This window comes from Syngnathus scovelli, chromosome 20 (assembly GCF_024217435.2).
Source record: "Syngnathus scovelli strain Florida chromosome 20, RoL_Ssco_1.2, whole genome shotgun sequence".
Taxonomy (NCBI): Eukaryota; Metazoa; Chordata; class Actinopteri; order Syngnathiformes; family Syngnathidae; genus Syngnathus; species Syngnathus scovelli.
The window spans coordinates 3613159-3628050 of record NC_090866.1 but is presented as its reverse complement, the minus strand read 5'-3'; the positions used below and the strand labels follow the sequence as shown (position 1 = coordinate 3628050).

Genomic DNA, 14892 nt, shown 5'->3' with positions numbered 1-14892 from the left:
TCGAGCACACTTGTTTAGGCTCCAGCACACCCGCGAACTCCGTGGGGACAAACAGTACAATGGATGGATGGGTGTTCTATGCAGCCCAACTAGTCAAAAGACCACGTTTCGTTTGCTTTCGCTTGTACAAGTTCGCCACTAGTGGCTCAAAAAATGGAATGCACAAGTGTGAAATAACTGCAGTATAGACAAAGTACACCAGACAAGGCAAATTCAGTATTGCATGTTTATTTTTTTGCAAAACAACACTTGAATACAGACAAGCCTATAGTCAGGCAAATGAATCTTACAGTCAGTCCTCTTTCTCCATGCAGCATTGCCAATAATCCGAACTCACCCAAACCTTCCGACCCGATAATGGAAATGTATGTTCACTCCCACATTTAAAACTCAGTGCAACAGGGTACTTGATAAAACAAAATGTGCAGTCACCGTGGACTTTACGGCCAAGACTTTACAGCCAAAAAACAAACAGCTTCTGCGTAAAGGGAGGGTTCTTGCAGATAAATGCTCTACAACAAGAGCAACACTGGTCCACAAAACATGAATGACAATTTGTTTCAAAGTTACTGCAGTTTAAAGAATTAACAATAGAAACGTGGAACCAATGGATAGAAATCTGGTGGGTGTTTAATCAACTTCTTCCATGCGTGATGCGTCATCTTCACCGTCACCCTCTAGTGGGGGAATCTCATCTGGGACGGATGTGGAAGTGGTCTCGTCTATAGGGACATCGTCATCATCAATACCTGAGGGTCAAAAAGAGATCAAAAGTCACCTTCTAGCACCAGACATTTTCATAATCCAATTATTCAAGATGAATCAAATCAATTGCAATTGTACGAAGTTTCAAAATTTGAATGGCTTTGGGATAGAATTTAACTCCCACTCTACACATTCTTACCGAGTCCAAGTTTGATCATTCTGTATATGCGGTTGGAGTGTGTCTGGGGGTCATCCAGGGAGAAGCCTGAAGACAGCAGGGCGGTCTCGAACAGCAAGATGACCAGGTCCTTGACGGCCTTGTCGTTCTTATCAGCCTCCGCCTTCTGCCGTAGGGTCTCTACGATGGGGTGGTCAGGGTTGACCTCAAGGTGCTTCTTGGCCATCATGTAGCCCATGGTGGAGTTGTCCCTGAGGGCCTGGGCCTTCATGATTCTCTCCATGTTGGCAGTCCAGCCATACGTGCTGGTCACGATGCAGCAGGGCGACGACACCAGGCGGTTGGAAACAGTCACCTGTGCAGGCGGGTGGAAATCATGGCACTTCAGGCATGTGGCTTCAAAATGGCAAAGTTATGAGGGTAAGTGGCATGCAACTCGGAAATGGCTCTATTTCATGTTCACTCAAAAACAGAAAGATCAAGCCAGGCAATGTGACATTCAGAAGTTAGGTTATCAAAACCAATTCAGAACTATTTACATTCACAAGTTAGGTTATCAAAACCAATTTGAAACTATTTCCAACTCCAGAGGGTGGACTCACCAAAGCACAAGTAATGTTCAACTAAGGCACCTGTGTTGTAAACAACAACTACAGTTGGCAAAGACTAAATGCATTGAGGCCAATTTGTTGCGATTTCATCTGTGCCTACCTTCTCCACTTTCTTGTCCAGGATCTCCTTCATGAGCTTACATAGGTTCTCAAACTTGGCCTTGTCCTCCTCCATCTTTTTCTTCTCCTCCTCATCCTCAGGAAGCTCCAGGCCCTCCTTGGTGACTGAGACCAGGCTCTTGCCATCAAACTCTTTCAGCTGCTGCACACAATACTCGTCGATGGGCTCAGTCATGTACAGGACCTCGAAGCCACGCTTGCGAACGCGCTCCACGAAGGCAGAGTTTGCAACCTGGTCCTTGCTCTCACCTTGAGGACAGATTTATTTGAAGGTAAGCAAACCTTTAAGCAATGCCTCAAAATAACTCCAAGCCAAGCGGAAGAGTCACCAGTGATGTAGTAGATAGACTTCTGGTTGTCCTTCATACGGGTGAGGTATTCTGTGAGGGAGGTGGTCTCATCTCCTGACTGGGAGCTGTGGTAGCGGAGCAACTCTGACAGCTTCTTGCGGTTCTGGGAATCCTCATGGATGCCGAGCTGTAAACAAATGGCTTCAATTGTCAGAAACATCACAACTACCAAAACAATTTCTATCAATTGAACAAGAGCTTTCACTAGTTACCTTTATGTTCTTGGAGAAGCCTTCATAGAACTTCTTGTAGTTCTCCTTGTCCTCAGCCAGTTCGGCAAAGAGCTCAAGACATTTCTTGACGATGTTCTTACGGATAACCTTTAGGATCTTGCTTTGTTGCAGCATTTCTCTGGAGATGTTGAGGGGCAGGTCCTCTGAGTCGACCACGCCCCGGACAAAGTCTGGGGGGAAAAAAAACACCTCAGCCCTGCAGAAACCAAAATGGCCCAGCAGTCCCTGGTTGATCGTCCAAAATGCAAACTTACTAAGGTACTCTGGGATGAGCTCTTCACAATTGTCCATGATGAAGACTCTCCTGACGTACAGCTTGATGTTGTTCTTCTTTTTCTTATTCTCAAAGAGGTCGAAAGGCGCACGACGAGGAATGAAGAGCAAGGCGCGGAACTCAAGCTGACCCTCCACAGAGAAGTGCTGCAAGGAGAAGACAAAGAACACATTATCTCCAGGATTCACCCAAGGCAACCCCCGAAATCTTAATTGGAGTGGCATTATTACCTTCACAGCCAAATGATCCTCCCAGTCATTGGTGAGACTCTTGTAAAACTCTCCATACTCCTCGTTTGTGATGTCATCAGGGTTTCGGGTCCAGATGGGCTTGGTCTTGTTGAGCTCCTCCTGGTCAATGTACTTCTCCTTGATCTTCTTTTTTTTTTTCTTGTCCTTATCTTTAGAGTCATCTTCCTCTTCATCATCAACATCTTCAATCTTGGGCATTTCGTCACCTTCCTCTTTCTCTTCCTTCTCCTCAGTTTTCTCGTCCTCTGCCTCATCATCACTTATCTCCTTGTCACGCTCCTTCTCCACCTACGTGCCACATTGGCGGTTTTGGTTAGTGGTGGCGCCGCTCAATCTGCAGAATAGCAGCCGGTAATACTTACAAAGAGAGTGATGGGGTAGCCAATGAACTGCGAGTGCTTCTTCACAATTTCCTTGACTCTCTTCTCCTCAATGTACTCTGTCTGGTCCTCCTTCAAATGCAGGATGATCTTTGTTCCACGGCCAATGGGCTCTCCTGCGAAGAGTTGCATAATCATAATTGCACCAAGTTCCAGCTCAAGTAAACAACTGCAGGCATCGGGCCAGCTGAGTTCCCAAAGCTTGCATGTGACAGTTCGTACCACTGTCGATAGCAACTGTGAAGGAGCCGCCGGCGGAAGACTCCCAGGCGTACTGCTCGTCATCATTGTGTTTGGTGATGACCACCACTTTTTCTGCGACGAGGTAGGCAGAGTAGAAACCCACGCCAAACTGACCGATCATAGAGATGTCAGCTCCAGCCTGAAAGAAAATTGCAGTTCCAAAAATTTGCATGTGGGAATTAAACATTGCAATACAGCAATAGCATCCTCGCTGTCAAATGGCAAGCTAATTTAACTGATTTATCCATATATACTAAAAGCTATTTACCTGCAGGGCCTCCATGAAGGCCTTTGTACCAGACTTGGCAATAGTTCCCAAGTTGTTGATCAGGTCAGCCTTGGTCATGCCGATGCCAGTGTCAATGATGGTGAGGGTGCGGTCGACTTTGTTAGGAATGATGTCAATCTTCAAATCCTTGCCGCTGTCCAACTTGGTCGGGTCAGTCAAGCTTTCGTAACGAATTTTGTCTAAAGCCTGAATAATTACAAAGGCAACATTAATACAAGGATAACTTCTACAGACCTCTCAAGACCCCGTTAGACTTACATCAGAGGCATTAGAGATCAATTCCCTAAGGAAGATTTCCTTATTTGAGTAGAAGGTGTTGATGATGAGGGACATCAACTGAGCAATCTCTGCCTGGAAGGCAAAGGTCTCTATCTCTTGCATTTCTTCAGGCATCTGCACAAAGAAGACACGGTGTTAAATTTATTTCTATTTGCAGCAATAGCAGAATTGCTCCTAGCTCAATATGCAGCAAGGGTGGGTGGCGTTATGAGTAATGCCCAAAACAAACACTTCCAGTCTTAGGTGAGAATACAAACTTTCTATTTAGGCTTAAAATGTGTTAAAAAAAATACAAAAAAAACCCCAACAACGCTCAAAGGTTTCGCAAACTTTAACACAGTTGCTCTTGTGGCGCCAGATGGCGGAAGTAGCCCTTAACCAACATGGCGCCCAAACACACGGACAATGGCTCCCGGCAAGCACGTGCTTATACAGAAAAACGACAAATTACACATTATTTACACACAAAAAAGTCCACATTTTACCAAAAACACACGCTACTTAAGCGGTTAATGTGACCGAGCGGGCATAATAACCCAAAGCTACACAGTTACACGTAGGCCAATTTTTATCCCATAACACTAAGTTCGTATGAATCAATACTTTAATTGATAAATGCATGTTCAATTTATGACGACTAACCCAATCGGATGATAAAACAAACAAGCAGTAGTCGCCATTAATGGTTGATACTTAACCACAATAAAACCCCCTCTTAATCTAAGGAAGCAAATAAAAGCTAAATGCCGTCCGACCAGCACTACCACACCTGCGTTTATGTAACCAAAGCTCGACCAAACACTGATCTGCTGCACTGCATCCCTAACGCACCCTGACAATGCGACAAAACGATAAATAATAATTGAATGACAGTATACTGCGCATATTCGATTTTAAAAACAGAAATATGACATATAAGGATACTGATGCTCGGGGTACCGTCGTTAATCAGGGGACTGGCATCACACTGGCACGAATAACGTCGCCAAAACAAAATATGATGATGCACGAAGCGAGGTAAACGGTGTACACCAACCTTGTTTGTTGCGTCAACTTTTCCTGAATATAATGCAAATAGCTAAATGTTCCCCTCTGCTCTCTGATTGCAGGGAAAAGGAAAGGGACCTTCTTTCAATGGACCGGAATCTTTATACACATGGGTTGCGACTTGGTGCAAGTTATATCCATCCGCGGCGAAGTGGGTACTATTGCGTAGGTACAGCCTGTACGGTACAGGCTGTGTTTTTAGCTACTTTTACAGAGAAAGGTCAGAGAAAAGACTGCAGTACTTATTTATACACACATGGGAATTACATAAGCTATATAAACTGAACTTACTTAGACAGATGACACGACCACATTTTGTATATCAAAAGGCAAATAACTTTGTAATGTTTTAAGTCCTCTTACGTCCTGTGGCTATACAATTTAATAGCTGTTGCCAAAGTACGCCTATTTTGAAAACACGCTGATCAAAATATACTTTAATAAATATATTCATATAGACACATAACCTTGCAGTTGAAACCGCAATTATTACAGTCATACGGCAATATTTTCCTGCCCTCTTGTGGCATCACAGATCATTTAGCCTTCGAGGGCGTTTTTATGAGGTCGTACTAGTTCTGAAATATTGTCGACGTACATCACCAAAACAAAAGTATTTTTATTATAACAGGAAAGGTGCTTAAAGTAAAAAAAATTATAACCTTGTTTATATCGCAATTAACTGAAAAAAAAAAACACTAGGATCTTTTTAACTGCACGCATGGATACTGGAAATGAAGAGGGTGTGCTTCGCTTCTTCTAGCACTTTCTACGACGAAAAAAAAAAAAAAACCCGCGCCTGAAGTGACGTCACACGCTTGTCAACCGCAGCCCCAGCTACCCAACTGCTACTGGGCCAACACAAATACTATGGCAACATTTTGTGATGTTTTTACAAATTAAACATAATATATTGAGCAGTGTTTGTTAATCTTTGTAACGACAATGCGCCAGGACATGGAATCTACACAATCTTCACAATCACATACCAAGAGATTATTTATGATTTGTCAACACGTCAATAAATGCCATGGATGGATATATTTAATGTGTCCTAAACAGTTAAAGATATGGCTTAATTTATTTAATGTTTATTTGGATCCAGATTGAGTTAGTTCCGGTATGCTGCATTCAAGTTGTACACGTAAATTTGAATTTCTCGTTGTAATCCAACACTATTATAACAATATTGTTCACTTGGAAACAATAAAATGTGCATATGCTATCATGAGACAGCTACATTAGGTAATCTGAATTCATCGTGGATTTTTAAAATGCCTTCGGATATACTCACGGTGCAAACTCTCCGGTTGTGTAACTACGTTTTACGTTGGGTTGATCACAAAACATAATTTGTTTAGTAACCAGCAGTAAAGGGCGGACAATGACACATCAATTTGTGACGAAATTCTTTAATGACGGTTTGAAAAAAACAAAAAAACGTTTAGCCTTTGTTTTGATGAGAACATGTGAACTCAGTGGACCAAGAATTAATAAAAGAATACGATCGTGTTTGTTGTTGATGGGCATCCATGCTTTTTTTTTCCGACAACGCCGATTTATCCTGTGACGTCACAATGATCCAGACTTCCGGGGTAATTTGCTCAAATGTACAAGCGTGATTCAGTGTTCCTTAAATGTATTTTGAAAACAACCATTTATGAGCAGGTACTTTCCTCTACCAAGATTGACTCTATATAGTACAGTTAAATGTACAAACGTCACTGAGTACGACATAATACATTTATAAGAGCATTTATTTACATGCTTAGTGCTTTCTGTGGAGTGATGAACGGAACCAATTTTAGCTCCGCCCGTCGGCCACATCCTGAAACTACAACCACGCGCTTCTCCACTGCGATTGTGTAATAGCGGGCCGTCAGCTAGCTATTGTGCTAATTTAGCTACAGCAATTTTTGAAAGCCGTTCGCACTTTAAAGCCCACGTTTAGCCACTTTGGTACAATCACACAAGGACAATTTCTGGGTATGTATACGCATTTAGTCTTTTGGCCTTATTGTGCACGCTAGACTGATCAGGTTTATTAGCTGTTAGTAATTTAGCGCATTTTAGCCATGCCGGGTAACATAGCGTGGTAATGGCCGCTTAACCTGCGTTGGCAGCGTTGTTTTTGTTGTTGTGACTGATGCAGTAAGAAATGAGTTATGCAGTAAGAAATGAGCTATTCAAAAGCGACACAGCACGAGCATTCACCCAAACGCTGGACTTTGACACCTCGCTACTGGTCCATTTACTCAGCGCAGTTTCCAGCACTTAGCAGGTTGTGATTCTGGATCTTTGAACGACGATAGCAAACATTAAAGTTACAGGTTACATGATCACAGCGAAGTTGCAGTCTCCTCTTAAAACTATATTCTGACACTCTTGTACTAGTATTAAACTTCTATGTCAAATATGGAGAATAAATCACAATGCATGTTTGTAACTATTCCTCATCAGGTCGGTCGTAGTTAGACCCACGATGTCCTTTCCTCCACATTTAAACCGGCCGCTGTTACCCCCTCCCGGGTTACCCCCTCAGTATGCTGGCTTCCCTGCAGGTAAGAACCCCAATCGGGCGGTATTCTCTCACTAATAGTTTTAACATTATCCAGTTAAGAAAATGTATGAGACTCCACATGTGTTCTGCGTCTGTGGTGTACTCAAGATGACTAACATGGCTCAATTGTGTGTATGCTGATAGCAGAATGACAGCACAGCACTTACATCAGGGGTGTCCAAACGTTTTGCAAAGCGGGCCAGATTTGGTTAGATGACATTGTATAGGGGCCGACTATTTGCACCGACATTCCTCGAACCATTACCATTGTAAATATGTAAGTATATCCTTTGCTGTCTGCAGATAGGTTGATATTGCAAATGAGAATCTATTGTCAGTTGCACTACCAGGAAAATCAAAGATTAAAATAATAATACATTAAATAAAATTGAAAAATTTTATGAAAGTTGAATGATTTTTTTATTTTATTAGATGTATTAAGTTTGTATAGTTATTGTATTAATGAGAAGGGTGATATTGGTGTTTTGACTGCAGTAGACAGGCCAGGTTGCATCATGTCATATTTTTAATCCAAATTAAATCATTCTCCATATTATCTTTTTTATTTCAACTTTATATGTAAGAAATTACTTCATAATCACAAAATAATAATAGTATTTTTGTTGTTTGGGATCACTGTGAGTGGGCGGCTCAAACGCGTAGTACTGTGTAGAGTTTGTACGAAGTAGACAGCTCTCACCAGTAGTCCGTGTTTTTGTTTTTTTTTGCCTTTCCCTGTGCAGCGTCACTTGCAGCCTCTCTGATTTTAGCGTCGCCTTAGTCCTTGGTGTGCGGACATTTGAATGAGGAAGTCTGTGTCTGTGTCACTGATTATCTTACAAACAGACACCTGTGTGCGCGCGTAAACTGGGAAGGGAGAAGGGGAGACACGCTCACAACCGATCATGAGCGCTGGCTCATGTGCGCTGGCTCATGTGCGCGTTCCCGTTCGGACGAGTTTCATTTCTGTTGCTTGCTCTAGGGCGTGCAGGTCGCTGCGACAGTGCCGGCGGGCCACTTATTGTTGATTTTATGACACAATGCTTCAGGACAGTCTAAATTTAGCCCTCGGGCCGGACTTTGGACATGGCTGACTTACATGAATATGAAACATAGAACACTAATTCACAGCTTTCTTATTGCAGGAGCTCCCATGATCCCAGTTCACATGGGCATCATGACCCCCAACCCTGTAATAGTGTCATCTCTACCAGTGGTCAGCAAACCTCCAATCCATAGGAAGGACCCTCTCATCCGAGCCAAAGACGACGAGGCCGGCCCAACAACCACAGTCTTTGTGGGCAACATATCTGAAAAAGCCTCAGACATGCTTATCCGGCAGCTGCTAGCGGTAAGGGACTGTGTTTTATTTTCTGTGATACATTTACTCATTTTTCATAACAGTGCCAGCTCACTGGTGTAAACTTTTGTTGCAGAAGTGTGGAATAGTTCTGAGCTGGAAAAGAGTTCAGGGAGCCTCAGGGAAGCTACAAGGTAAATGTGATGAATCACTGTGGCATGTCTGCTAAGGTTGCAGGTTCATGTGGACCATTACTAATGTAGAAACCTCAATGTTACGTTTGAAAAGTAAAATTCTAGTGTGTTGTAGTCCTTTATTAAGAAATAGTGAAATGTCAATCAGCTGTACTTTGTAAATATTCTCATGCTCGTCTTTTGGCAGCATTCGGGTTTTGTGAGTACAAAGAGCCAGATTCCACTCTTCGAGCACTGCGGCTACTTCATGATATGCACATCGGGGACAAAAACCTTCTTGTGAGAGTGGATCCCAAAACTGAAGCACAGCTAGATGAGTGGAAGGCCAAGAAGAAAAGTGCTAATGGGGTAGGATTTTTTTTCTCCTGTACCTTTGTTTTTGATAGTGTGCTTCAGTTTTTACTTAGCTGCTGACATATTTTTTTCCTTTTACCAGAAAGTGGGCTCGGAGAATGGAGATGATGGAGAGGAGGTTCTGGATGAGGAGACCAAGAAGAAGGATCAGGTCGTCAAAAGTTCTATCGATGCATTAATGCGGGAATACGCTGACGAGCTCAGCGCGCCTTCACAGGATGAAGATTCCCTGCGGCGAAAAAGAAAAAAGGACAAAAAAGATGAGGTACGGCAAGTCCATCTTGAAGAATCTTACCGTACAACAGTGGCCGAGATTGACATTTCACTTTAATCTGCAGGATGACTTGAACACAATCGATATGGAGGACGACAAGAGAGACCTGATTACTAGAGAGATTAGTAAATTTCGAGACACTCACAAGGTAAAATCACCTTTTTGATCCTCCAGTTAATATTACAGGTTTTTGGACAGCAGCTGTTCACTCGTGTAGCTTGCACACTCAGCAACAGTTGACACATTTAGACTGCACCATGAATTGGATGTCATTGAAGTACTCTTTATTTGCTTCACACTTTGTGCATTACATCATCTTTAATGTTGAGTCACTATGAAAGAATCATAGAGTACGACAAATATAAACATTGTATTACACACACGCACACGCACGCACACGCACACACAGGCGCGCACAATGCATGGAGACAATGAAAAGTTACTTAAAAGCTAATCTATTGATTAAACCCCACCATTATGATAGTGATCATATGGTGACTAAAGCAAGATGAATCTCAGAGCTTTGGAAAAAGTTTCGAGGATAGGATGTAAGTATGAGCCTTCCTTTACTTTCTACATAAACTGGGTGCCCCCCTCTTGAGGACTCGCAGGGGGGCAACTGCACTGCACTTTGGCCTACTTGACCAACATCCCCCCCCTTGCCTATTCTGGCCAATTTGCGCCCATTAGTGACGACCCCCACCCCGAAGAGTGTGTGAGCCTCTGCGAGTTTTCTGTAAACTATGTTTCTAATAGTGATGGTTATATTGAAAACACAAGCCTTTTGTCAATAACCGCCGCAGTTATCTGTGGCCATATAGTCTTGACTCTGATGCATAAGTACGGGCTAATAAGAGAGGGGGGTGCCCTCTTCACAGCAGCACAGTGACCTGAAGACTTTGAAGGTACGTGCTTCTGCATGTGGTGATAATGTTTGAGGTGTTGTTTCCATCTCTTGTTGTCTTTCAGTGCCTGGCTCACTCTGCCTTACTCTTTATAAAGTTATATACTGAGCATGCAAGTCGTACTTACATTCAGGAAGCAAAGCAGACAAAATCTCAGTTTTTACATTTTATGAGAACAAAGTTTGTTCATTTGAGCCATGACGTCCATTAGCATTGCGATCACTATATAAGGGAACATATTGTCGTTTATTTCCGGCGTAGATCATTGTTCCTGTACTATAGAGAGGTAAGTAGCAGTAAACTGATGTGATATCGCGAAACGATGACCAACTACTTATCTGTTTTCTGCAGCAACTCCAATTGTTATCTTGTCTAGCTCTGCGTTAGACCCAAGGCTTGCCCATTGCAGTTTGCCAGCATGATTGTGTGCCAGCTTGTCTGCTCACTTTAAATCAAAGATAGTCCCGTCCAAAGCCTTGTGTGTAATGCTCTCAAAGGCAGAGTTGATGTGTGTGCGTGTGCATCTTGGGTCGCCAAGAGCCGCCGTAGACTTCTGCAGGGGGTAAGACAGCTTCTCCAATACTTTTAAATGATCTGTGCCCAAATGTTCTTTTGCCACATTGCCAATGAAATTCAAAGGTTGTTTCTGTTGATGATGCTGAAGCAAAGCAAAACCCCATAACGTGTTTCCCTTGTATACCGTGTGACCTGCTTTCCTCCCAGGCCTAACTTAAAAGGCTTATAGGGGCAGCGAAGGGCTGAGTCCATAGTTCATCACCTGTAAGTCTCAAACAACCAAATCAAGCAAAGACTGACGTCTGTTCTTTGTTTTTGTATTTCCTTGTGCTGAGCAAGGCACTCTTAAGGAAAGAGAGAAAATGCGCGTTTTCTTTTCCTCTCCCTTGTCATTTCTTGTCTGTATTTTGCAGTTATGCTAAACATGACTTTATATCGCGAGTAAGCTTGAAGATTCATTTGTAGCCATTGCATGGACGAGTAAGAGTGTACGAAAAGCTCCTCGTCTGCCATCGCAGTCTGGAAACCACTTGAGAAAGTTGAGTGCTAACGTTGGCCTTGCTCCGCACCGTCCTCTGAACCTCTGTGTGCTTTGCTCCGACAGAAAAGAGAGGAGGAGAAGGACAAGCGGGAGAAGGAGCGTCTGGAGTTTGAGCGGGAGAAGCGCGAGCGGGAAAAGGAGCGTGAGCGCGAAAGGGAAAAAAGGGACCGTGAGAAGGAGAAGGAGCGCGAGAGGGAACGGGAGAGGGACAGGGAACGGGAGCGCGAGCGGGACAAAGACCGCGAGCGCAGGACCAGAGAGCGCGACTGGGAGGGGGACAGAAGTCGAGACAAGAGTATTGCTCGCAGCCTCTCCAGGTCAAGTATAAAAGTTCACTTTTATATGCAGGGTCTTGAAACATTGCTGACCCTAACATCCCCCTCTACAGGGAGAAGAGCCGGGATCGAGAAAAGAAACGAGACTTGGACGATGAAGAGGATCTGCACGAGCGCAGGAGGCTTGAAAGGAAACTCCGTGACAAAGAAGCAGCCTATCAGGAGGTAGGACGCAGACTCCGAGGAAGTTCAGCTGTTGTTGTTAGTCTTTAGATTTTGTGATGGCTCATGGCACACAATTTTGATGACAGCGCCTAAAAAACTGGGAGCTCAGAGAGAGGAAGAAAGCACGGGATAACGCCAAAAATGCAGAGAGGGAAGATGAGCGCCGACGTGAGATGGTGAGATTTTGGGACAAACTTCAGGTGGATGATCTTCTCCTTTCACATTCTTCTCGTAGTACCATCCACTCAGAAATGTGCTCTCGTCTGATGCGCTGATACTACGCACTGTGATGTATATATAAGGCTACTGTAGTTGAGAATGGCTGTAAAGTGTGCCCCATTTCATTTTTGTCAGATGAAGGAAGGCAAACGGCTAAAAGGGTTCCTGGAAGACTATGATGATGACAGAGATGACCCTAAATACTACAGGTAGGAGTCACAAAAGGCAATATGACACTGCAGAACACTGCAAACTGGAACAGCAGTTTTAAAGCAGAAAATGAATTTTATGTTAGACATATTTATGGTAGCGTTCCATGCATATAATTGTTTTTTCTTGGTCTTTTGCTCCCCTGAGGATTTTTCACATTAAATAAGACACTCAGTGGCCTACATTTACATTCTGGTGGCAGACATGGAAAAAGAAAAAAAAATCTGCAGCCTTTGTTCTGAAGCTTGTTGCTGCTTGTGGCGGCCACTAGGGGCAGTGCACTGCAGAAGCGCTTCAGAGACAGAGAGAAGGAGGCGGAGGCGGATGAGCGTGATAGGAAGAGAGAGAAGGAGGAGCTGGAGAAAATCAGACAGAGGCTGCTAGACGAGGGACATCCAGACCCAGACGCAGAGCTGCGCAGGGTAAGCGCTGAGATCTGACTACCATTATTCATGTACACGTGTTTGAGAGAGAATCTGTGTGTCTGTGAGTATGCGTGAATGCTGTCTTTGTGAAGGTCACGTCATCATTCCTTGCACGTTGATTCATTCCACTGGTTTTCACCTCCGGCACATCCTATTGGTCCAGATGGAGGAGGAAGAGGAGGAGCGACTCAAACGCCCTCCCGTTATCCAAGTGCCGGAGCTTGAGGAGCCGTGGGAGCAGCGCCACAGGGCTTCACGGGAGCATCGAGGGGACCACCGCGACCACAGGGGGGATCACAGGGAGAACCACAGTGGGTACCATGACAGAGTGGAGCATCGTCCGCACCCCACCCACTCTGAGTACGACGAGGTCGAGGAAGGTGAAGACGACTACTACGAGGAGGACCATGCCGAAGTCAAACCCTGCCTCAAGCCCACCATGAGGCCCATCACGGCGGCGCCGTCTGTGTCGTCGGCCAGCGGCAACGCGTCGCCCAACACGCCCGGCCACGAGTCGCCTTGCGGCATCATCATCCCCCACGAGAATTCGCCCCCCAACAAGCTGCCTGATGACGAGAACAGACCCAAGATTGGGCTCAGCCTCAAACTGGGTGAGTGCATGTCGCTACATTGATGCATAACATAACCGGAGACTTTGACAACAACAACAATCTAGTTTTTTTCCTTGGCTAATGAAAACACCCTCAATGCAGGTGCAAGTGGAAGTCCCAGTCAGCCCAACGTAAGCAAAAGAAAGAAGCTGCCGGTCGACAGCGTCTTCGGCAAGTTTGAAGACGAGGAAGCAGACGAACAGCCGCGGAAGAGGAAGTTGGTGCCTCTGGACTATGACGATGACAAAAGCCTGGGGGTGGACGGCACCAAGGGGTCCAACTCGGAGGAGAAACGCAAACATATCAAGAGCCTCATTGAAAAGATTCCCACGGCCAAGCCCGATCTGTTCTCCTACCCTCTGGATTGGTCCATGGTGGACACTGTAAGTACTAGTCCTGTAGACAGTACTCGTCTTAGTAACAAAGTATTTGCACTCCGATGGGGACGCTTCCTCTGATTAAATCACAGCAGTCACAACGATGCTTCTTCTGTACTTCGTCGCAGGCGTTAATGGAACGACACGTGCGGCCGTGGATCAATAAAAAGATCATCGAGTATATCGGAGAGGAGGAGCCCACGTTAGTGGACTTTGTCTGCTCCAAGGTATCAATCCCGACCCCGGTCACTCACCTGCACTTGTCCCATGGATGCACTCACGCTTGTGTCCCCACAGGTCATGGCTCACGGCACCCCGCAGGGCATCTTGGATGACGTAGCTATGGTGAGTCAGTAACATGAGCGGACATTTTGTCAGCGCACCTTGAAATGTACATAGTTTATGCTAAATCAATTACTTTCTACCGGGCTACTTTTTGTAGGTTCTTGATGAAGAGGCTGAAGTCTTCATCGTGAAAATGTGGAGGTTGCTCATCTATGAAACAGAGGCCAAGAAGATTGGTCTGGTGAAATAAGTACAATTGGCATTCTTCATTATAATGTATAAAATAGATTTGGGAGAGTTTGGTCATGGCCGTTACAACTTGTCCTTACCTGCTGCTTCACCAGTTTTGTTGTAAATAATGGCATTCTTTGGTAATTTCCTTAAAAGGCCCATTTGCTTATGTTTGAATCAGCTTACTTGAACTTCTAGTTGTGGGGAAGTTAATTGAGCAGGGTTGCCTTCAACATGTGGGTCGCTTCATTTTATGTGCACACCTGCAGCTAGACATTTGAGGGCATGCCGTTGATTTCATTCTTTCACCTGAATTTGTTAAAATCACTACAAGCAAATGTTACAGTTAAGAATCCATTTTTTTTGTATTGTGAACATTTCAATAAAAATGTAGATGTTTTATTATATTGTGTTTTTTGTTGACGTAAAA

The 14892-nt window shown here is 44.2% G+C and overlaps 2 protein-coding genes across 3 annotated transcripts; one reads left to right on the top strand and one right to left on the bottom strand.

Annotated features, from left to right (window-relative positions):
* Nucleotides 1-212: 212 nt before the first annotated feature.
* hsp90ab1 (heat shock protein 90, alpha (cytosolic), class B member 1) lies at nucleotides 213-5114 on the bottom strand. Its single transcript, XM_049757130.1, has 12 exons — nucleotides 4950-5114; nucleotides 3893-4027; nucleotides 3614-3820; nucleotides 3325-3484; nucleotides 3085-3218; nucleotides 2702-3010; nucleotides 2452-2617; nucleotides 2177-2367; nucleotides 1944-2091; nucleotides 1595-1863; nucleotides 905-1238; nucleotides 213-749 (listed from the first exon to the last, which is right to left on the bottom strand). The coding sequence occupies exons 2-12, from the start codon at nucleotides 4025-4027 to the stop codon at nucleotides 631-633; spliced, it is 2172 nt and encodes a 723-aa protein (XP_049613087.1). The 5' UTR covers nucleotides 4950-5114; the 3' UTR covers nucleotides 213-630.
* Nucleotides 5115-6778: 1664 nt separating this feature from the next.
* Nucleotides 6779-14867, top strand: rbm25b (RNA binding motif protein 25b). Of its 2 annotated transcripts, none has more exons than XM_049757128.1 (17): nucleotides 6779-6946; nucleotides 7421-7521; nucleotides 8666-8871; nucleotides 8957-9014; nucleotides 9202-9362; nucleotides 9451-9633; nucleotides 9707-9790; nucleotides 11668-11921; nucleotides 11993-12104; nucleotides 12191-12280; nucleotides 12459-12532; nucleotides 12805-12955; nucleotides 13122-13569; nucleotides 13672-13952; nucleotides 14075-14173; nucleotides 14244-14291; nucleotides 14389-14867. In XM_049757128.1, exons 2-17 carry the CDS (start codon nucleotides 7443-7445, stop codon nucleotides 14479-14481), a joined length of 2421 nt encoding a protein of 806 aa, XP_049613085.1. In that variant the 5' UTR covers nucleotides 6779-6946; nucleotides 7421-7442; the 3' UTR covers nucleotides 14482-14867. The 2 variants fall into 2 exon arrangements, with proteins under 2 accessions (XP_049613085.1, XP_049613084.1); XM_049757127.1 differs by having other exon boundaries at nucleotides 12191-12304.
* The last annotated feature ends 25 nt before the right edge of the window (nucleotides 14868-14892 follow it).